The sequence below is a fragment of the Wyeomyia smithii genome, chromosome 1 (genome assembly GCF_029784165.1).
Source record: "Wyeomyia smithii strain HCP4-BCI-WySm-NY-G18 chromosome 1, ASM2978416v1, whole genome shotgun sequence".
NCBI lineage: Eukaryota > Metazoa > Arthropoda > Insecta > Diptera > Culicidae > Wyeomyia > Wyeomyia smithii.
Genome location: NC_073694.1, coordinates 181958040 through 181980321, shown reverse-complemented (window position 1 = coordinate 181980321; position 22282 = coordinate 181958040). Strand labels below are relative to the sequence as shown.

General features: G+C 41.2%; 2 protein-coding genes and 1 long non-coding RNA gene across 4 annotated transcripts; 1 reads left to right on the top strand and 2 right to left on the bottom strand.

Moving 5' to 3' along the window:
- Positions 1–6595: 6595 nt before the first annotated feature.
- LOC129718160 (uncharacterized) lies at positions 6596–7295 on the bottom strand. 2 transcript variants are annotated; one of them, XR_008726814.1, is made up of 3 exons: positions 7190–7295; positions 6998–7120; positions 6596–6941 (listed from the first exon to the last, which is right to left on the bottom strand). It is a non-coding gene; the product is annotated as an uncharacterized LOC129718160 (long non-coding RNA). The 2 variants fall into 2 exon arrangements; XR_008726813.1 differs by having other exon boundaries at positions 6998–7283.
- Positions 7296–7408: 113 nt separating this feature from the next.
- On the top strand, positions 7409–9310 carry LOC129734054 (puff-specific protein Bx42). The gene is made up of 2 exons (XM_055695775.1): positions 7409–7787; positions 7847–9310. The coding sequence occupies exons 1-2, from the start codon at positions 7565–7567 to the stop codon at positions 9271–9273; spliced, it is 1650 nt and encodes a 549-aa protein (XP_055551750.1). The 5' UTR covers positions 7409–7564; the 3' UTR covers positions 9274–9310.
- A 36-nt stretch (positions 9311–9346) lies between these two features.
- On the bottom strand, positions 9347–11657 carry LOC129734055 (ran-binding protein 3). The gene is made up of 4 exons (XM_055695776.1): positions 11501–11657; positions 10196–11169; positions 10036–10131; positions 9347–9976 (listed from the first exon to the last, which is right to left on the bottom strand). Exons 1-4 carry the CDS (start codon positions 11514–11516, stop codon positions 9752–9754), a joined length of 1311 nt encoding a protein of 436 aa, XP_055551751.1. The 5' UTR covers positions 11517–11657; the 3' UTR covers positions 9347–9751.
- Positions 11658–22282: the final 10625 nt, after the last annotated feature.

Sequence of the window (22282 nt, the reverse complement as noted above, 5' to 3'; positions counted from 1 at the left end):
ACATCGAAAATGGAGGCTCTTCCGTAGTTACTAATAACGCGTCGCGAAAGGTTTTCTGTTCCGGTACAGAGTCTGGACAGACCTTTTTGGCAAAATCGAGTATCCAGCGATCTGAATACTCCTCGCTTTCATTCGAAACGTCACGGTTCCGCATGCGCCTGGCGGTATCCCAAAGAGTGCTCATCGCTGTTTCCCTGGACAACGCGTTTACGAACCGCCGCCAGTACCCGCGTTTTTTCGCCTTTACTAAGCTCTTCATCTGCCTGCCCAGTGCCTCGTACTTTCGAAGCAGGTTGACAGTGCCGTACTCCCGGTAGTCCTTATACGCCGCGGACCTTCGCGCGTACAGATCAGAGCACTCTTTGTCCCACCATTTGTTGGGAGGGCGCTGTCTAATCGTTACCCCGGGTATCGGTTTCGTCTGAGCTTGAGTCGCGGCGTCGATTATCAAGCCAGCTAAGAACGCGTATTCTTCCTCCGGAGGAAGTTCCTCGTGAGTCTCGATAGATTGCGCTATAATAGACTCATAACACTTCCAATCAATATTACGTGTAAGGTCGTAGGAAATATTGATTGGGTTCGGGGGAGTTGAACCATTAGCAATTGATATAACGATTGGAAGATGATCACTACCGTGGGGATCGTTGATTACTTTCCACCGGCAATCTAACGCTAGTGATGTCGAGCAAAGGGATAGGTCAAGCACGCTTTCACGTGCTGGAGGATTAGGTACACGTGTCGCTTCCCCAGTATTCAAAACTGTCATATTGAAGTCGTCGATCAAGTTACAGATTAAAGAAGATCGGTTGTCGTCGTACAGCGACCCCCATAGCGAACAGTGAGAATTAAAATCTCCCAATATCAAGAGAGGCGCAGGAAGCAACTCTGCTATATCAGTGAGATGCTTCTGTTCAATCCGCGCGGATGGAGGCATATATAACGAAACAAGGCATAGGTCTTTTCCATTCATATTCGTTTGAATGGCAACGACTTCAATATTCGAGATCGAGGGGAGGTCGATTCGGAAGAAGGAATAGCACTTTTTAATCCCTAAAAGTACCCCTCCACCGTGTGAGTCTCGATCTCGACGAATAATGTTAAAATCGTGGAAATTGAGTTGATCGTTTGAATTGAGAAAGGTTTCACAGAGCGCAAATGCGTCACAATTGTATGTATTTATTAAATGAGAAAATAGATCGAATTTGGGGATGATACTTCTGCAATTCCACTGTAATACAGTGATAAAATTCCTAACCTCTTTCGCCGTATTAGTCATCGAAAGATATGATAGCTGAAATGAGAGGCCAAGTTGCTGCTAGTTGCATCAAAAAGGTTTTCACTGTAGGAAGAAGGGCAAGAAGAATATTTTGTAGGGGATCTGGTATGTTGAATGTTTTAAATATCCAGTCCACAATATCAGAAAATTTTATGAACCCTGTTTCTTTTTTATCTTCTGATCGAGAAATGGGTGCACGAGGGGTTTTTGGTGCCCCAGGAAGCGGTGGGTACTCCTGGTTTGATTTAAAATTAAAACCGGGAGGTACTTGCTTCGGTTTTTCTTCACCGCTTCCTTCTTGTGTTGGCTTATTGGTCATTCCGCTAGGGGTTATCTTGCGACCTTTGCGAGAAAGATTAGGAGAGTTGATCATTCTCCTCTTCCTAGATCCTTCTGGCATGGCATAAGAACACCCTTCGACGGGATCGTCAGATGTACCCTCATCGGTTGGCAAAAAGGAAAAGATGTTTCCTGTCGAGGGTGGCTCAGCACTCTTCAGCATTTCTGCGAAAGAGCGCTTTGATCGTTCCTTGAGGGAACGCTTTATTTTTTCCTCGCGCTGTTTGTACGCGGGACACGCCGAAAGGTCATGCCGAGTTCCCTCGCAGTAAAGACACTTTTCAGTATCCTCACTGCAAGCGGTCTCAGCATGATTGCCTCCGCCCTTGCTGCAGCGTGCCTTGTTGCAGCAGTAGGTGGCTGTATGACCTAACTGCTTGCAGTTTTGGCAATGCATGACCCGCGGTACGAACAGGCGTACAGGCAGACGAACCCTGTCCAAAGAGATGTAGTTCGGCAGTGCGGATCCGGCGAATGTTACACGGAAGGAATCCGAAGGGAAGAATTTCTTCTTCCCTTCTTCGATGGATACTGAATGCAATTGCTTGACATCCAGTATCTTTACATCTTGAATCAGGGGGTTCTTGAAGCAGCCAACCCCGTGACGCAAAATGTCATCGACCGTGAGGCTTCCTTCGGTAACCACACCGTCGATCTCCTCGTCCTTGGCAGGGATGTACACGCGGTACTCTCTCGTGAAGAGCTCGTAGCTAGCAATTGCGTTTGCTTGCTTCAAGCTACTCACAACAACTCGCAGTTTGTTCGGTCTAACCTTTGTAATTTCGGTTACGTCCAAAAACTGTTTTGCCAGGTCCTTGCCGATTTGAATTATATTTAGAGGCTTCTTTATGGGCCTGAAGTAAACTACGAACGGACCTTTCGAAGCATCTGGGTAAGCTTTCACCCGTGTTGCCGGTACCCTTGGTACGGGGCTAGGTAGCGGGGAAGGTAGAGGGGAATTGATGGGGGAGATCTCAATCTCTTCCCCAGTTGTTTCCACATCCAGGAATAGTTGCACCTGCATGTCGTCCATTTTGCGGGAGCGTTACGCTCTACCGCACACAAACGATAAATATTCGAATGTGGGGGGGGGTCAAGTAGTTGCTATTAAATTTTTAAAACAATTTTTCAAACTACAATGGATCAAAATAAAAAAAAGGCAGTAATACTAATACTAATAACAATAGTAATAATAATAATAATAATAATAATAATAATAATAATAATAATAATAATAATAATAATAATAATAGTAATATTAATTATAATAATAACAATAATAATAATACTATTAATAATAATGATAAAAATTCTAAAGTGAATACTTCACCGAACGTCTAAGTCACGACCTCACGGCTGATAGTAGGATTAATCGAACGTCTCCGCAGAACAAACAATGACGATCCAGCTTCGTGTTGTGACACAGTGGCCGTATCCTACACGCGACCTTGTAGATGCCACTTGTAGTTGACTTCCACTCGCTCGATCGTATGGTGGTCCGTGCTGCTAGCGGGGTAACAGCGGTGCGGGAGAATTATTCTTGCTGATATATCAGCTGCGTATCGGATCACTGGCGGGGTAGCCTGCCCCTACCAGTGTGCAGAAGATGTTTCTGCCGATAAACTACCGGCTATTGTTATCGCGCAGCACAAGAACAAATCGACAAAAAAACACCCGTACGATAACTCGTGTATTGTTATTTTGCAAACTCAAACGGAGATGAACAATTTGCGTCTAATCGAGACGAAAGCAAAACAACGAATGATCTACGAGTTTTCTTTGATTTTAAAATTGAAAAATATATTTGTTTTAAATTTTCACTAACTGGCAAGTAGTGCGCAGAGTGACATTGCTGTTGCTGGCTTTTGGGGAAAATCACTCTGATAGTAAGCAAAGTGACATTTCTGCTGCTGGCTTATGGAAAATATAACCCTGGTTTACGTGTCATGATAGGGATGCCAGATGTGTAGACATGACTTGATATTGAAAACATTGGAGCGCGTGTGAATAAGTGGAAGCCTAATAGTCGGTTGATTAACCGCACTCGATTTGATGTGTCACTGAAAGTTTTGTGAACTTTCAACGGGGACCGTGTTTACAGATTTCCTATGTATAAAGGCATTGTTTTGTGGAGTGTGGATATTTGAAAAATGACCTGGCCTCCCTGTGTCATGACTTCTTAACGGTAGGGTATGTCTTAAAACCACTTACAGTTGTTAAAATTCGAAATCGATTTTTTCAATAGTTTTGCTGTTTAAATTAAGAAAAGTCAGTAGAATATGTATTTCTTTTGACATTTCTAATCAAAAGTAAAAATAATATAAATAACCCTAAAACACCCTATTGCAGCGGTTCTCAAGCTGGGGTACGCGTACCCCTGGGGGTACTCGAAAGCCTTCAGGGGGTACGCGAAAGAAAAATCAGTAATGGCGGACAAAGCAATTTTTCTCTAAAATACTTCATTTGTTTTTCAATCTTGCTCTAAAACATGACTGTAGCAATCAACCAAACCATAGTTTAATTTGAAACCTAAACAAGACTACTGCAACATGATCTATCACTACTCTCTCCCACTCTGCGAAAACATTCCAGGCCAGGGGGTACAATCGATATGAAAAATATCACCAAGGGGTACCCGAACAAAAAACAGGTTGAGAACCGCTGCCCTATTGCATAAGACATATTTCACGTGGACTAGCTTTTGATGATTTTGGATCAACTTTTTTATCCGTGGATATTCATTCATTTATATTTTAAAAATTTTGTATGAATCTTGGACATTCGTCAACATAAACTGTTCACGTAGAATGTGAATGGCCCCCAAATTGCTCTCCATATTTATAGACTCACTAGCTGACCCGGCAAACTTCGTCCCGCCTATTTTAGTGTTTAATTTAATAATTTCAAACATTCAAAATTCATTGATTCCTTGCGATTGAATTATATCGTTTAAAAATGATTGGTTTATACGGAATAACCACATCCTCGACATTTGGCTTTCGTACATGACCTCTATTCCGGATATATATTGGGTGCATTTCACTTATTTTCGTTGTTTTAAAGAAAATGAAAGTGGTCAGCTTCTAATTCAAAATGGTGTCCAGGGTCAGTGCTTGGCTACTCTACATCATTTCGATTACGGACATATCCATATGAAGTAGTATTCGGTTATTTTCGGCTGTTTCCCAGAAGTTGCCATTTTTCAACTTAGACACCAGCTAAGGTCAACTTATAGCTCCTCGCATCATTCTGGATTCGGTGATACTCATATTGGGTGGTATTTGATCACATTGGGCTATTTTTCAGGAACCGTAAGTCACCATCTTGGATTTAAAAATGGCATTTGGAGACAATTTCTGACCCGTGAGCGTCATTCTGGTTTGGATATTTTTATGGACATTTTTGTTACACTTAATAACATTCACCTGCCAAAGTTGGTTATATTTGCTTGATTGGTTCTCGAGCTGTGCGTAATTTGAGTTTCATCTGCATGGGACCTCTCCCTTATAGAAGAGAAAGGGGTTACATTTAGTTGGTTATTTCTCGAGATGAGCAGAAATTTGTGTTTCATTTGTTATGAGGGGGAGGGGAGGGAGGGGAGTCGAACCACTATGGACATACTTGCTACCTCTTAAAACATTCACATACCAAATTTGGTTGTATTTGGTTGATTGGTTCTCGAGCTTTGCGAAATCCGTGTTTTATTTGTATGGGACCCCTCCCTTGTAGAAAAGGGAGGGGTGTCAAACCATTATGGATACATTTGTTACACCTAAAAACATTTACCTACCAAATTTGGTTCTATTAACTTGGTTAGTTCTCGAGGTGTGCAGAAATTTGTGTTTCATTTGTATGGGACCCCTCCCTCCCAGAGGAGGGAAGGGTGTCGAACCAACATGGACATATTTGTTACTCCTAAAAACATCCACATGCCAAATTTGGTTTCATTTGCTTGGTTAGTTTTGTGTTTCATTTGTATGGGACCCCACAGAAATTTGTGTTTCATTTGTATGGGACCCCTCCCTTGCAGAAGAGGGAGGGGTCTCGAACTATCTTAGTCACCTTTCCCGGCCTCTAAGACCCCTATATACAAAATTTCGATCCGATCGGTTTGGTAGTTTCCAAGCCTATATGAATCAGACAGACAGACAGACAGGCAGACAGACAGAGCTGCATTTTTATATGTTTAGAAGATTTAGGTCGGTTTCGGCTGTTGAATTTAATTGATGCAGCAAAGTTTTACTCCAAATTCATCTAAATAATGAAGTGATCAAAGTCTATTTTAAAAATATCAAACAATATTGTATTCAGTATATTTTGAAAATATTTAAGATACATTCAAAAAAGTAATCAAAGTCACTCCAGTTTACGGTACCCTAATGAATTGAATAATTTCGACATTATAGTGAATATCTATATTCCACTATGTCAGGGCAAAACTGCCGAGGAATAAAGCAACGACATCGCGATCTACGACGCAAGTAAGAAAGAGATGCCAGATAATTGTTTACGAACTTAGCACGTGCTGTGGTGGGTTGAAGATGACAAATTTTAAAGAGTGCCTTGGGCAGCACGGCAGGACAAAACTGGGTAAAAATCGACCTAATAAAGAAGAATTTTGACAGCAGTTAGGTTGCTTCTAGGTCAAAACGAGGTGAGCTGGTGGAACAAAGAAATGCTCTGGACCAGACTTACAAACTTACAAAGTTAACTGCTTTTACGGTACAAGCTCATTTTTTGTTACTCTAAAGTGAGTTAGATATCACCCACTTTTGAAAAAAGTGGAGGTACCCTAATCAGGGTACTTTTACGGTTACTCACTTCTGAGTAAGGGCGTCATACGTCAAAAACTGAGTAGAATCTACTCTGTTCATGCAAATCACAAATTAACGAAAATGAGTACAAGTTACCCAGTTTGCCTAAATACGGAAATTTAATGATTTCTGTTTTTTGTAAATCTGACTCAATGAATAAAATAAATTCAGAACAATCAAAAACACAGATTTATTTTTCATCGAAACATTAGAAAATTTACTAAATCATTCCCGTGTCTTCATTGAATGCGGCACCCAACCGGTTGACAGTTGCCCGTGAACTGTGACTTACTTTTTTGTGCCAGATAATCCGTCATCATTCGTCACCTAATACTGTGAAGGATTTAAATTGCATCGATTATTGAGCACTGTACATCAATACAAATGTTTCCGTTTGTTATCACGAATAAAAGTCCGGCTTTAAACGGCATCGTAGAACATACAACATGCGGTTGTTCATTTTGAAGAGATCTTTTAGGTGTTTTCAAATCCTCTGCAATACTGATGTTGGGCTGAAATTATTAATTGATTAAGAAATTATTGATTTGATGACAGATCAGATACTTACTGCTAGCCAACGAATAAAAAGCGACACCAATTGTTCTTCGGAAACCGATAATATTGCTGTTGAAAACTTTTGACATATACATATACTCAGGGGTGAGTAAACATCATGGATAATAACTCAAAACTGAGTAAACATGGTAATTATGAAAATTTGGGTTAATGTTACTCAATTGTCCAGTACTCGATTACTCACTTTTTGACATTTTGCATAAGAATACCAAACTGAGTAGATCCTAATCAGATTAGAGTTAAAATAAAGCAGCGAAGAGTAAATTATTGAATCTCGCAAAGACGTGAAGTCTGTGCGTGAAGTTAATATAGTGGGATTGTGGGAATATCATTAAATGACGTTCCCAGTTAAGTGCTTTTGGGCCTCATTCATGTCGGTACAATTGTCTACCACCCGTCCCCGTTTGACGTTTAAATCGAAGTGGACATTTTCTTTTCTCTCTCGATTCTAGAGAAGAATTTCAGTAACAAAAAGTAAAGCGAGCATTTTTCCTGCTAGAATCAAGTAAAGTGCGTCTTAATTCGGGTTATTCGGTAAATTACCAATGCCGTTAGTATAATGTCCCTGTCTAGCATATTACCCGCGCCGTCGAATCCCGTCTGGGATCGAGACGATGAACGTAAACATATTGCCAAGGGCACTCCTTCGATGGGTGCCCTAGTGAGTGCAAAGATTGCAGCCCCACCGTATGGCCAACGAAAGGGATGGATTCCACGAACGGAAGCGGATTTCGGTGATGGTGGTGCTTTTCCCGAAATCCACGTAGCACAATATCCACTCGGTAAGTTCCTAAGTTATATATGAGTGATGAATGTGGAATGAATGATATTTTTTTTGAAGGATTGGGTGCTCCGGGAAATGCGAGCAAGAAATCCAATGCACTAGCCGTGCAACTGGACCAGAGTGGTAAAGTCAAATATGACGCTATCGCTCGACAAGGACACTCGAAGGATAAGATTGTTTACTCTAATATAAATCAGTTGCTTCCTGCGGAAGTTTTGGCGGAGGATGCTGAGGAATTGCAACTTCCCGACCAGGAAACTATCAACGATATAACCGAGAACACTAGGAAAGCTTTGGAAAAATTGACCAATCAAAAGATAGTTTCGGCTATGCCAGTGCGGGCAGCCGAGAAGCAAGCTCCGGCACAGTATATTCGATACACGCCTTCCCAGCAGGGCGATGCGTTTAATTCCGGGGCGAAGCAGAGAGTGATTCGTATGGTAGAGGCACAGGTGGATCCTATGGAACCGCCACGCTTTCGAATTAATAAGAAAATACCTCGGGGTCCGCCATCGCCGCCTGCTCCAGTTTTGCACTCACCAACCCGGAAAGTGACGGTAAAGGAACAAAAAGAGTGGAAAGTTCCACCGTGCATCTCCAACTGGAAGAACGCCAAAGGTTACACTATTCCACTGGACAAGCGTCTGGCGGCGGATGGACGTGGGCTGCAGCAGGTTCACATCAATGAGAAATTTGCAAAGTTGGCCGAATCGCTGTACATAGCGGATCGTAAAGCTCGTGAAGGCGTGGAAGCTCGAGCTCAGCTGGAGAAGAAACTAGCGCAGAAAGAGAAGGAAAAGAAAGAGGATATGTTGCGACAAATGGCTCAACGTGCCCGTGAGGAACGCGCTGGCATTCGTCATCCGGGTGAGGCGGCAGGTCCTAGTGGCGATCCACTAATCATTCCAGCGGAACTGCGCGAGCGGGATGAAATACGAGCGGAACGACACCGTGAACGTGCTCGCGATCGTAATTTGGCTCGTGCCGCACCGGATAAGCGGTCTAAGTTGCAGCGTGAGCGAGAACGTGACATTTCCGAGCAGATCGCACTGGGCATGCCAGCGAAATCTTCCCTCTCCGGTGAGGCGCAGTTCGATCAGCGTCTGTTTAACACTTCCAAGGGCATGGACTCCGGCTATGGGGACGATGAAGCGTACAATGTGTATGACAAACCGTGGCGTGATTCCGGTACCCTTGGCACGCATCTGTACAGACCGAGTAAATCGATTGACAACGAAGCGTACGGGGCGGACTTGGATCAGATCATTAGCACGCAACGTTTCGTTCCGGACAAGGAGTTCAGCGGTACGGATCGGTCGGCTCCGGCCGCACGCCAGGGACCGGTGCAGTTCGAGAAGGAGGAGGATCCGTTCGGTTTGGATCAGTTCTTGAACATGGCCAAGAAAGCACCGAAGCGCAAGGAAGACGCCATGGCCGGAGGTAGCAGCAATCGCGATAAGGATCGAAAAAAGAGACGGGATTAGAGCTGGAAATTGTTTCAATAAAGATTTACTTGATTAATGGGTTTTCTTCTATGTTAATAAAAGAAAGTTCAAATATTTTTGAAACTGTATTTTTCAGTGAAATGAGTTTCAGTACATAATGCAGCACATTTTATTTGAATCATTTTTGCGATAGTACATATTTTGTTTTATGTGTGGATTAACATTCAACTGCTCTTCATTAGAAGACGCTGATTGATTTTACGGTGAATGAGGTGTGATTTCTTCCAATTGCTTTTGATCTGGTGTCATCTCCCAAATGGATTTCGTTACGGAACTATTCAATATCTAAAATAACAACACCTATCGGAGACAAAAACCGAACGGGAAATTTTGCAATCAAGAGTACAGACTGGAAAAACGGCTCTCCGGCTTAGCCATTCGAGATTTTGTTTCTACACCAGTGCCAGCGAGGGCTAAGACAAAGATAGGGAGAGAAGTTGAAGATTTCAGAGAAAATCTAGGACGACGAGCTGAGGCGCTTCTTTGGACTTGGCTCTTCATTGCCCGTTTCGTCCTTCGTTGGCGTGTCCAGCGGCTCATCGTCATTCGGTTTGCCGGTGGCAACATTTTCCACATTATTTTCCTTGCCATCCTCGTGATCAATTTCCGTGGCTAGCTCCTTAGCCGTCTGAATGCGCTTGGTGAGCTCTTTGTGCAATTTAGTGATTATATCCGGTCGGGACTGAAAGAATACGTGTTTTAACTAGGTTCGAAAAATCCTCAACGGAGACTGTCATTTACCATTATGAGAAACACCTTCACTTGGCCATTAGTATCCATGGCGGTTAGGCGCAAGCTCTTCTGGCTGGACTGATCGGCAGTCATTCCACCCCAAACCTGAAAACGATAAGAGTGAGTATAAAATAGAATACCATCAAAAAACAATCTATTTCCAGCTCACCTTAGTATTGATAAGCACACGAAGATTACCGGACTGTCGAAAGACGACTCGCGACTCTTTGCTGTCTTTGTCGTTCAGCCGCAGTGTGCCATGCCCTCTCTCCTCCCAGTTGCTTTTGGCGAATGCAAACAGTTTGCAGTTGATCTCGACCACATTCCGTTCATCTTCCTCTCCGGTTATGGTTTCCACCTCGTCAAACTTTCGCTTCAGGGCACCTCTACTTTCCTCATATCGGCGGGCGGCTTCCTCCAGGCTTTCGTCATTAGATCCATCAAGTCTGCTCCCGGAGGTGGCATTGCCGGCCGCAGCATTACCTCCGACCACCCCGGCCGGATTGGATGAATTCGAATCGTTACTGTTGTTGGTAACGGTGCTCGAAAAGGACAGCCCGGCCGTAGGATTCGAACCGTCTGTCTGGACACTCTCTCCGGTAACTCTTTCGTGAACATTTTGCCCGAACACAAATCCCGTGTTTTCGCTGATAGATTTCACGTTCGCAAAAAGATTAGACTTCGGCAATGTTGCGCGGTTTAGCTTTGACAGTGGATCGGCAGTATCTTCTTTATCTTTATCGTCGTTTTGCGTTTTCGCTTCTGGCTCTTCTTCGCTGATTTGTGTTTTAAGGAAAGGATTCAACGCAACAGTATTGTCACTGTTTTGACTATTCTCGGCATTCTTTTTCTCTCCCCCGAAGCCTCCGAACCCACCAAAGTGTGACGGTTTGAGTACACTCGGTTTTAGATTAAAACTATTGATCGGTCCCGTAGACGAAGAGCAGCTGCCAAACAATCCACCAAGCCCTCCTCCGGCACCAGGTCCAGAACCGAAAGTCGCTGGTTGACGAAGAATGCTCGACTTCAACTGGAAACCCCCACCAGACAGAGACTGCTGTTGATGGTGGTGTAGGATGGCCTCGGATCCGTTGGAACTATTCGACTGAGACGATTCTTGTTCTTCGTTTAGCATGTTGTCTCCTGTTGGTGAAGGTTTGAAACCATTATTAACAAAATTCGTTCCACTCGTCTTTCTCAAGCTTAACACCGATTCTGATTAAACAGCAAACCATTAACTTTTATAACATTCAAAACTTGCTCTTAAAAAATGATTGCCAACGCTAAGGTTTGCAACTATAAACAAAACTATAACAAAAGACAAATTGCAAGCAAAACCATTGTTTAATTACAGAGCACTTGCAGCACTGAATTAAAACAAACTCATTAAACTTTTCATTCACCGAGAAAAAAAACTGAAACACATAGCTACATTCTTACAAGACAACAAAATCAAAGGCCAAGCAAAACTTACGATCGACATTCGCCATTACTTGACTTGTGTAGTGCGGAAAGTTTGGCTTTTTTTTCTTCTCTCGTATGCCCTCTGCGCTGGGTTGAGTAAAGGCGCTGAGGCGAAGGAAAAATCATGGAACGAGCAGCAGAACTGTCAGACAGAAGGGTATTGCCTTATACACCGAATAAATATTTGGCTCATTAAAACAGCCATTCGTACACGGATCGAGAAATCGAAAATGTCGTTGCTTGGCTAAGAGTATTAAAGCGGTTCATCGTCAGATGGAAATGTTAAAACTTGATAGCAAAGAGCCAGAACAAAATTTTATTGCTTCCATTTGAGCCCTCAAAAATCCTAAACTTATCGGAAGTCAATTCTAGAAAATCTATAACGAATGTCTTAGCAGAGTGATTGAGATTAATCAAAGAAATAGTTATCGGTTTCCGTTATACTCTACTAAATTTTTTTGAAATAAATATTGAAATTCAATCCGCAAATATATATTTCGACTGTGACGTACAGTCTTCCTCAGTGCTTATGTGGACTGGTAAAGAGCAAAGCGTAAATCCTGTTTTTTTAATTTGTAGTAGGTAAAAATGAAAATTTAGCACCGTTAATTGGAGTTAGGTAGGGAATTATGCGGTCGATTGTTTACCGTACCATGTCTGGGGTTTTTGGGAAGCAGATTGAATAGCCATGAGGGGTGATTACCTGCGTCTTTATTGAGAAGCGTGCATGAGTGTTGTTTATAAATTTCTAAACTTTCAGCTACGTCTAATTTCCATAAATTATTAACGGGGCGGAGGAGGTGAATGTTATCCGAAGTTAGTGGATGTTCCTCGTTAAAAATATGGTCAGCCACTTTTGATTTGAAATGGTGTGGTGGGGCATTTGTTGAAACTTTACTTGCTTTGGTCACTTGTGCGAAATGTTCTTTGAAACGTATCCCTAGGTTACGTTTAGTTTGTCCAATGTAAACCATGTCACAGTGACTGCATGCAATTTTATAAATTCCAGCTTTGTTCAGGGTATCAATAGGGTCTTTGGTAGACCCTAATTTTGTTTTGAGTTGGGTATTTCTACTAGTGTAGACAATATCCATCCCAAATTTTCTAAATTTTGAACGAAGTGGGCGTGTCAAGTTAACGTCATATTCAACGGCTACCCTTTTCAGATCTTCTGTTATTGGGGTGAGTGTTGTAAAAGATTTCCGAATTTGAGCACGCTTCTTTTTATCAACAATGGCTTGAATGATACTTTCATTGTAGCCATTAAGTTTAGCAATTTCGAAAATATATTCCAGTTCCTTTTGCTTGGCTACTTCACTTAGAGGTAAAGTTTCCATGCGGTGGATCATATGATTTTATGCTGGAAGGGATGGTTTGAAGTGTTAGGTATTACCCGTTTTGTATTCGTGGGTTTCCGATAAATTTCAAATTCCAAGTCCGTAGACTTTCTGACTACAACGACGTCCAAGAAAGGGAGTCTGTTGTTAAGTTCTTTTTCAATTGTGAAGTTTATATTTTTTTATGGGTATTATTAAGGGATATGAAAAGAGTTTCAAGATCCGCCCTTTTCAAAATATAAAAAATATCATCCACATACCTCCACCATCGAATCGGTAAGATGTTCCTCTTCTCTAATGTACTTTCTATATTTGCCATGAAGAGCTCACATAGAAAGGGAGAAAGAGGATTCCCCATTGGTGCCCCTTTAGTCTGTTTGTAAAATTTACCACGAAATGTGAAGTAGTTTTCTTTCATGCAAAGGCGTGAAAGTTTCAACAAACTGTCAACTTTCTTTTTCCAAGTATTATCAAAATATTGGGAAAGAAGCCAGTCCTCTAAAAGGTTTAAGGTTTCATTCACTGGAACGCTAGGAAATAAGGCCGTAACGTCAAATGAAACCATTATCTCATCAGATTGGATGTTACCCGAGGATCTTAAATTTCTAACGAAATCTCCGGTGCTCTTTACTGATCGACTTGGAAATTTATGGGGCATGGCTCGAAATTCTTTTACCAGCCATTTAGCCAATTTTTCTGTGGGAGCCCCTACCGCTGAGATAATTTCTCTCATTTCATTTCCAGGTTTGTGAATTTTGGGGAGACCCTTTATTCTTGGAAGAACTGGATTTGAAACACGAAGATTTTGTAACGCATTACCCAAAACGGGTTTGCATTCTTTTATTGTATTTTCTACACGTTTTACCATATCAGCAAGAGGATTAAGTCGCAGTTGCCAATATGGACCTTTATCAATTTTTTGGGTTATTTGTTCATCATAGTCAGACTTGTCCATGATGACGGTTTTGTTCCCCTTATCTGCTTTTAAATAGAAAACAGGTTTTTTACGTAATTCCCCAACTGTCTTTAAATCAGCCGAATTTTAATGACGTGGCAGTGTCTTAGTAATTTTTAAAAAATTTGGCGTACTTCACCAGTTTGTTCTGTGGAAAGTTTACAACTGTCCATCCCAGCTTCTATATCGATGATCGATTGTTCAATATTGGGTCGTGAAGGAATTGCGAAATTTAGGCCCATATTTAGAAGATTTTGCTGGGGTTGTGAAAACTCGTACGAAGACCTATTGACCACAAAGTCGTCAATGAGGTGTACTTTGGCTGTCTTTCTACTACTGTTATTTCGTAGAAGCAGTTGATTTAACTTTTTCAATCCCAATTTTCGTTTTCTTTCCCCTTCATACTTTTCGGCTACTTTAACTTTAGTTAGAAAATTTTTAAATTCAAAAGGAAATTCTTTGGCAAGTTTTAAATGAAGTGCATAACATTCCAGAGTTGTGGAGCTAAGTTTACTATAAAGAAACTTGATGCTACTTTTCAAACACTCCCGTTCCATATGTTTCATAATGGAGGGGGCTATAGGACTTTTAACTTTTACTCTATGACTCGTGGGAGTGACATGATATTTCAAACAATTTTTAAGAAAGGAAATAGATTTGTGGATACCCGCAATGCTCTTTTTTAACTTTAAAAACCTATTTGGCTCATTTGGCATGGATGCCATTGTCAAATCTAGAAAATCTATAACGAGCGTCTTGACAGAGTGATTGAGATCAATCAAAGAAATAGTTATCGGTTTCCGTTATACTCTACTAAATTTTTTGGAAATAAATATTGAAATTCAGTCCGCAAATATATATTTCGACTGTGACGTACAGTCAATTACTGGTTGACTCCGCTTATCGAATTGCATTTTAAATTTGTATGAGGATTTCTAGGAGATAGCTTGCTTTTTGCAACCTTGAACCACCTTATACCCCGTTCACATTACACCGCATATCACCTGATATCAAGCGATTCGTGCTATCGAGGCCATATCACCATCCATATTACCTGATATCCCATACAATTGAGCTGTCAACGGATATCACCTCGGCTACATGCTATCGCGGATATCATGTTCGAAAACCAATAATAACCACAATTCAAGCAGTTGGCAACATGGCCAACAGACATTTGACGCAACCCTACAAATTTCGAACTTCGCGTTGCATGCGAGAAAAAAGGAAGGAAATATTTTTACTATTTTCATCCCGCACATGTTGACAATTGCATATGAGAGTTCGCGTTGGTGCGAGCCAACTCGCTGACATCTCTATCCTAGTTCCATTGCTCTTGTTGTCTTGTTTTAGCTTTGACCTGTTTTTGTATTCTTCTCTGTTCAATTATCAAAGCAAATGTCAAATCATATCAGCTCACTCTAATGTGAACGGTCGAGGTGATATCCGATATCATCTGGCGATATCAGGTGATATCCGGCGTAGTCTGAACAAGGCAATAATGAGTATTGTGCGCACCCGCTTTCAACCACACGGCTCTCGTCCTAATATTGAGCCGTCGTCAAAATCAATCCCACGGGCTCATGGACGAATGGTAATAAGACGCAATGGAGTTATATAGTAAAAACATGTGTTTTGATAAAAACAGATTGCGTTTAGTGAAAGTAAGTACCAGAAAGTTAGAATAAAATGTATAGAAGACATTTGATAGCTGTATTCTCGGTCAATGAGCAAAATACTCGGAGAAATTTTGATTTTACTACCACTGAAAAAGCGCCATCTCTTGCTGTTGGACATTTTTTCAGGTGTCCTATTTGCTGGTGAGTCCAGCGACGCGAAGATTTATAGCGATGTCATTTTGTATGATTACTTCTCGCACAATACAATGCAGTTATAATGTTCTTTGATTAAATTGACATAGTTTTGCGACTAGGAAACAATCAAAACTATTAGAAAAAATTACAGTCGCATATTTCGGGACATTTAATGTTGAATCAAAGACTACATTATATTAAAATACTACGAAATTCACTGGAAAATCTTTGTTAGACGAGCGACTCGTCGCTTCCGATTTTTCTTTGCATGCACAATAATGTTGGCTGAGGAAAGCGTAAACCGTTTTGCATTGTTCAGACTACGCCGCATATCACCTGATATCGCCAGATGATACCAGATGATATCGGATATCACCTCGTGTTTCTCGATTGCAGAGTACAGCTTTAGTGATGGTCTCGGGAGCAATTTGCAAGCGAGTAAACTTCCTCTGATTTTCATTTACAAAGACGCCGAATTTAATGCTGAAAAAAAAAAACGTTACCCCGTGGCTTCGAAAACTCTTCAGACCTAATTACTATATGTTCTAGCAAGACGGTGCATCAGCGCATACTGTGAACTTGACTCAAGGTTGGTATAGGGACAATTCGAGGGACTTTTTGAATAGAAATAAATTGCCGTTAAGTTCACCTGATCTCAACTCAATAAACTTTTTTTTACAAAATCTCCAACTTGTAAAGCGGTTATCCAGAAAATCTGGGAATCCGTGCCGCCTGTGACAGCTTCGAAAAGCGTTTGAAGTTGGTTAAGCTATCTAAGGGAGGGGTTTTTCAAAATATATTAAAAATAGCATTGTTCGTTCCGAAAATCTGCAAAAACAATACTAAGCCTGTTTGTCCCAATGATTTTCCACGCATATTTAACCCACTTGACATTTTCTAATCAAATTCGTTCCACTAAACACTCGGTTGTTTGATCTGGAGCATGGGACAAATATGCGTAGAACGGGTTATCATTATGGAATTTCGAAATGGTATCTGGTAAACACCGGTAGGTTCGGATGAATGAAAGCAAAACCCTACGAATTGAGACCTAAACACGACTATGCACAATATAAGCTCGAAATTTTTGAATCCACTTCAACCAGGAGGAACAGTTGATTTGAGACAAGTAAATCAAACTACAAACGTAATTTCACGCACAACACTGGTTTAAGACGCGAGTAGCTTGTAGAATAAACCATTATATTCCTTTGCAGCTCTTAAGCCTGTAGTACACTCTTTGTCTAATGGTCAAATATTTGACCTTCTGACATAATGGTCAAATTTATTTGACATCATGGTTGTTGTTTGCCCGTGTTTGTCCCATGTTAAAATTGGAGAGTGACAAATAATTATCTTTGACCAAATTTTTATCTGTCAAAAAGTGACAAACATTTGACGCTCGGTCAAAGAGTGTACTACAGGCTTTAGATAATTCGTTCGTAACTATTCTGCACTGTTCACTTGGATGAGAAATTTGAAAACATTGCCTGGCATGAAACTTCTATGATGGAAAAATTTAACAAAAATAACAAACCGAACTGTCCAAATATTCTGTAAATGAGAAGCAAGCTTTCTAAGTATGTTGCATTACAACAATAGTTAATTTATACATTTAAAGCTAAAAAAGTGACTTTAGTGACCATTTTGTCGTGAAATAGTGACTTTAGTGACTTTTTAGCGTAAATAGTGACTTTTTAGTGACTAGGCTCAAAATAGTGACAAAGTCACTAAAAAGTGACTTGCTACTGGCCCTGTAATATGGATGGTGATATGGCCTCGATAGCATGAATCGTCTGATATCAGGTGATATGCGGTGTAGTGTGAACGGGGTATTTGACTACTGCGGAGAATACCCGTGTAGACTCCGCCAGGACTTGAGATAAATTGGAATAAAACAGCAGAGTCCTGTACGCATGGTCATTCGACCGTTCCGCATGGCTTGATGAAACAAGATTAAATTTATTAAAATAACTCAACTTAATTCTGCCCATCAAAAGAGTCGGAGAGAAATAATTCTCTTGTCCGATTCTTCGTCCTATCCTTGTCAATCCTAACACTTTTAATTACTTAGCTTCTTACTTGTATTTTTCTGTCTCGCTCAATTAACTCGCGGACACACGCTCGTTATTTACTTAATCGATTGTCACATACGTTCGGTATCTATTTTTTTTTAAGGTTTTGGCCATGTGGCCGTCATCGTTTCATTCCCAGTGGAAACAGAGCGTCGAATTTCAAGTTCGAATGCTATAGAAGAATAACAAAGTAGTGTTCTCATGAATTAAGTGAAAATTGCTAAGTGCATTAAAAATGCTTATTAATCATACATGCGCGGCTACTATTTCAGAACCTGTCTGTAAGAACGGAATATGGAACGGATTTATTCCTAATTCAAGGAAAATGCATATACAAGAATATTCATGTCTATGGGGATGAAATGCAAAAGTTTTACAAGAATAAAAAATGTTCTCCTAATTCTTGGAAGACCTGTTCATCTCCTCCCACTCACGAGCCGTGAGTCACCTAGAAGAGATGACTTACGCCGGTCAGCTGCTGGCTTATATATAATACAAAATTTTAAAAAGGAATGGTTTTGCCATCTTTCCTGGTTTTCCATCATATCGTCGCACGTAGTGTTCGTGAAGTTGCTTGCAGGATCTCGTCGCTCGAATCAATGCATCGAGCCGGGTTGCGGGAGATATTAAACGGGAGGGGCGTGTCTGACCTACAAGGTTCTCATCAGCTGGTTGTAGAATCGTCTTATTGTTCCTGGTGGTGGAATCGTCTTATTGTTGCCAAACGCACGCGTTAACGCACCGTCACGTCCGAAGGTCCTTGAGCATGAGCATGAGCATGATTGACCGCCCGCGGTTGCTACTCCGTTATTGCCAGATCAGCTGTACTTACACAGAGAACCAATGGATGACGCTTGGGATTAACATTCATCCTCAATGTGTAAAAACTGGTGACCTTAATCTTTATATTAGGCAATACCAGCGCCGGCCGCATCCGAATGCAGGTCAAAGAAGGAGTGTGTATAGGAATATGTTGACGTGATACTCGCTTTATTGGAAGCCGAGAACACCTCTGCACTTCCACGAAAAATCACTGGGATGTTGGAGAAAAGGGTAAGGTTTGCAGCAGATTTCGTTTTGGTAAACGATACGCTGAGTTCTAATACCGGGATATTTGTTATTATCGCGCGTACGAGTTCATTATATCTTTTACGGAAATCATAACGCGATCCGAACTCATTCCGGTTGATGATGTAACACCGCAAAAAAAAGCGCAAAAAAAAAGCGCACGCGAGGATACCGGACCTACAACCTAATCAAGACACACTCAAATATTCGAAAATCTGTTTATGAAGTCATTATGCAACTACCGAAACGTATCTCTCATTGATTTATCTCAGCTGACTACACAATGTTACGAAGCAACCAGATATGCATTACCCAAAAATAAGAAAAAAGTAAATATATAGGCCCTCAACACATACTGCAAGCGGTCAGCAAGAGAACTTCAAAAACGGCCTATTTGCTTGGCCATCGCCGTTCGACAGATGAGTCGCGTATAATCCTGATATTAATTGCAAATAATTGCGATATTTGGTGGCGATTCATTACGATGTTTTGTCGCGATTAATTATTTACGATATTTATCGAACGAACGGAACTTATTCCGAATCACTGCGTGCTGGAAAAGAACCTACGGGTGGACAGTCTGCGAATAAATGGTTTGGTACACCTCGGAAGTCACAACACACCGAAAATCCATAGTTGAGCAAAGCTCACCTGGGCCGAAAACACGTTTACTTCGGAAAGTTATGCGCGACCGCTCTATTTTCTCTTACCGACGCATACGCGCGGAGACACGGTATTTAGCGTTGATTACCACTTACTTCTTGAATAATAAAGCGAAGATACCTACTGAATATGAAAAAACTGGCATTCATAGCTAGAAAATTTTTAAAAATGCAAATATGCATATCTAAGAAGACCGAGTACTAATTAGATTTAACAAAATGCCAAAACAATTGCGGTCAAAATTTATTTGCCATGCTCACCGACAAGATTTCTACTTAGTTAAATTAAAAGTTGTCTATGTGTTTCAGTATTTACTCAAAAGCTAGAAAAATCATAAAACAAGGGCATAAAACTGCTCAAAATATTCGTAACCGTCCAGTCGAAGCGCGAAAGATAAATTTCTAAATTATGTTGTACTGCTACTCATTCCGTCATGTAAAAACCAGCGTGTTCAAAGGTTTAAAACATCCCTCCTATTGGAGCAATTCTGTCTATTGAGTATAGACTTTGGCAAACAAAGCGACTCCATGAATCACGCTTTAACAAATCTCCATATACTGAGAGCAATGCAACCAGATATGTATCTTCCAAAATAAAAATGAATAAATAAATAAACCAATTGATTCAGAAACGGCTGACAACGCAAGCAGGGTATGTACAGTATCCCTAGCGACGTCAGTCCACTGCGCACACAAATAACGAGACAGCTCGATGAACGCGAAAAAAAAACTATACCTTACACATATATATATATATATCATCCTCATATAAACTGCACAAAAACAAAAGAAATCACAAACTCACGACAATCCTACAGTCTGCACCCCTCAAGTCTCAACACGCACTGCAAGGCCGATGCCATACCGGAGAGGATACGAAGCTAACAGCGTCGTGAAAAGCAGAAAAAAAACAGTGGTTCCCTTTTGCCATGCAAATCAAAAAAAAAAAAACACAGGCAAAACGTTACCAACACTAATACTTATCCTTTAATTCCCGCGTCCTCTGTGAATCATCATACTAGTGCGAGAACGTGCCGCACGCAAGAGCAACGGTCGTCCTGCACTTGCACTTCTCGCGCTTTCCCTTGTTCACCTTGCACTTACTCACACACACTTATGGCAAGGCAAGGGCTAGCAGGAAACGTGCTCCGCCACCGAAAAAGAAATGCAGCTCTCACAAATTAGCCACAAAATTGCACGAATCTTTAACGGATTTCAACATTGACGTCACTCTCACCGATAATACGGAACCGCCACATTTCGTATTACCTTTAACTCCACCCTTTGCACTTAAAATATAACGATTACGCGACGGGAAGGCTAAATAAAATACGTCGACATTATTGCACTATCCTCAACCGTACACAACAACCCTCGGAACACTTCATCGCGATTCGAATCAAACACTCGGAATTCACACCGAAACAACAGCGGCCTTCATTCAATAAATGTAGACACATCCCTTTTCCAGATAGAAAATATATAACTTATAAAAACTTGAAAAAAACGATGAAAAATTCCGACGAGAAACATTTTCACGTCCGTTTTTGATCACAGCTTGCTTCGATCCCTTCACGTCCGAAGGTCCTTATGTATAAACTTTTCATCTTCGTCCGTTGTGGGCTCCATTGGCTGGCTGGCTCTTCAAAGTGTATTGGCTATATAATCGTTTCTTTACAAGCCCGCAGAAAAATCATTCTTCTAAACCAAGTGGCAGAAGTCGTTTCTTGATTGCCACTGGTTTCGTTATACGGTGATAGTCAGCTGGCTTGACTTGGCCAACTATACGGGGTTGCAAATAACTTGCTCGTAGCTTCCAATCATGCGCGCATCCCGATTAGCAGCGCGAAAGGAAAAACATTATCGTTAAAACGATGCAAAACTGTGTAGCGATGTTTTGCTCGTTGGATTTTTTGTGATTGCGGCATAAGTTTTGATGGGTATGTGCTTGCTCTTCACTTAATAGACTTTGCCTCATAATTCGGTTTATTTCTGGCCAGACCGTGGACTGTGTTGATGCTGGCCATGTCGTGGTTGACTTCCTTCTCGTCACAATTCGCTTTCTCGATATGCGTCATCCATCTCGGTATTGGTCATCCTTCTCGTCATGCTGTTTGAAGCGTTCAGCCGTCGACACCCGACTCCTCGCTCTTTGTGAATGAGCATTTTCTAGGGAACCCTCTTGGCTGCTTCCTGGATAACTCGCTCCGTCTCGATTATTAATTTCTGAATGGTATCACTTCTTAATTTCTATCCCTACTAAAGCAAGCGGTTATTATTTTTTTGTTCAAATTCCTTTTTTTCGTGGGCCTACTTGCTGTTTAATAATAGTTGCGCTCGAGAACGGGCTCTTACATTCATTTATTTCTCCTAATCTTCTACTTAAACACTATAGACCATTTTACGAACTGACAGGTGTCACGGATCCTGCTGGTGTTGATGTTGCTTTTGCGTGCATTATGTCAGCGGTTCCAAGCTTTCTGTCAAAATTTCATTCATGAATTAAGTTCAGAAACGTCTCGTGAAATGGTCTATGCCCGTTTTTTTTGGGTAACATTTCTTTCTTATTTTGACGTAGGACTACGTCTAACCGCACTATATTGAGAAACATTCTGCGGAAAACTAAAACCAAGAAGATACATATCAACATCCAGAAGCTATCGGCCGAAGGAGTTGCTGTAGAGTACACTCGGAAAGTTGATGAACGGATCGAAAAAACCAGCTGAAGGATACCTGAAGGAACAATGGAAGCATATCCACAACGCGGTCAGTGAAACAGTGCAAGAGGTAATAGGCATGGCACTAGGAGTTATGCACAGTGGGTGGATTGATTGTGCATACTTTGGCCTCCGAAGGACGCTCCGATCGAGTAGAATTCGTC

Bases quoted from the DNA above. Each gene is read 5' to 3' on its own strand.
- LOC129734054 (XM_055695775.1), top strand. From the start codon at position 7,565: ATGTCCCTGTCTAGCATATTACCCGCGCCGTCGAATCCCGTCTGGGAT. The intron at 7,788-7,846 runs GTAAGTTCCTAA...TTTTTTTTGAAG, and splicing joins CGTAGCACAATATCCACTCG to GATTGGGTGCTCCGGGAAAT.
- LOC129734055 (XM_055695776.1), bottom strand. The intron at 10,132-10,195 runs GTGAGCTGGAAA...TATCGTTTTCAG, and splicing joins GTGTGCTTATCAATACTAAG to GTTTGGGGTGGAATGACTGC. The intron at 9,977-10,035 runs GTAAATGACAGT...GTATTCTTTCAG, and splicing joins TGAAGGTGTTTCTCATAATG to TCCCGACCGGATATAATCAC.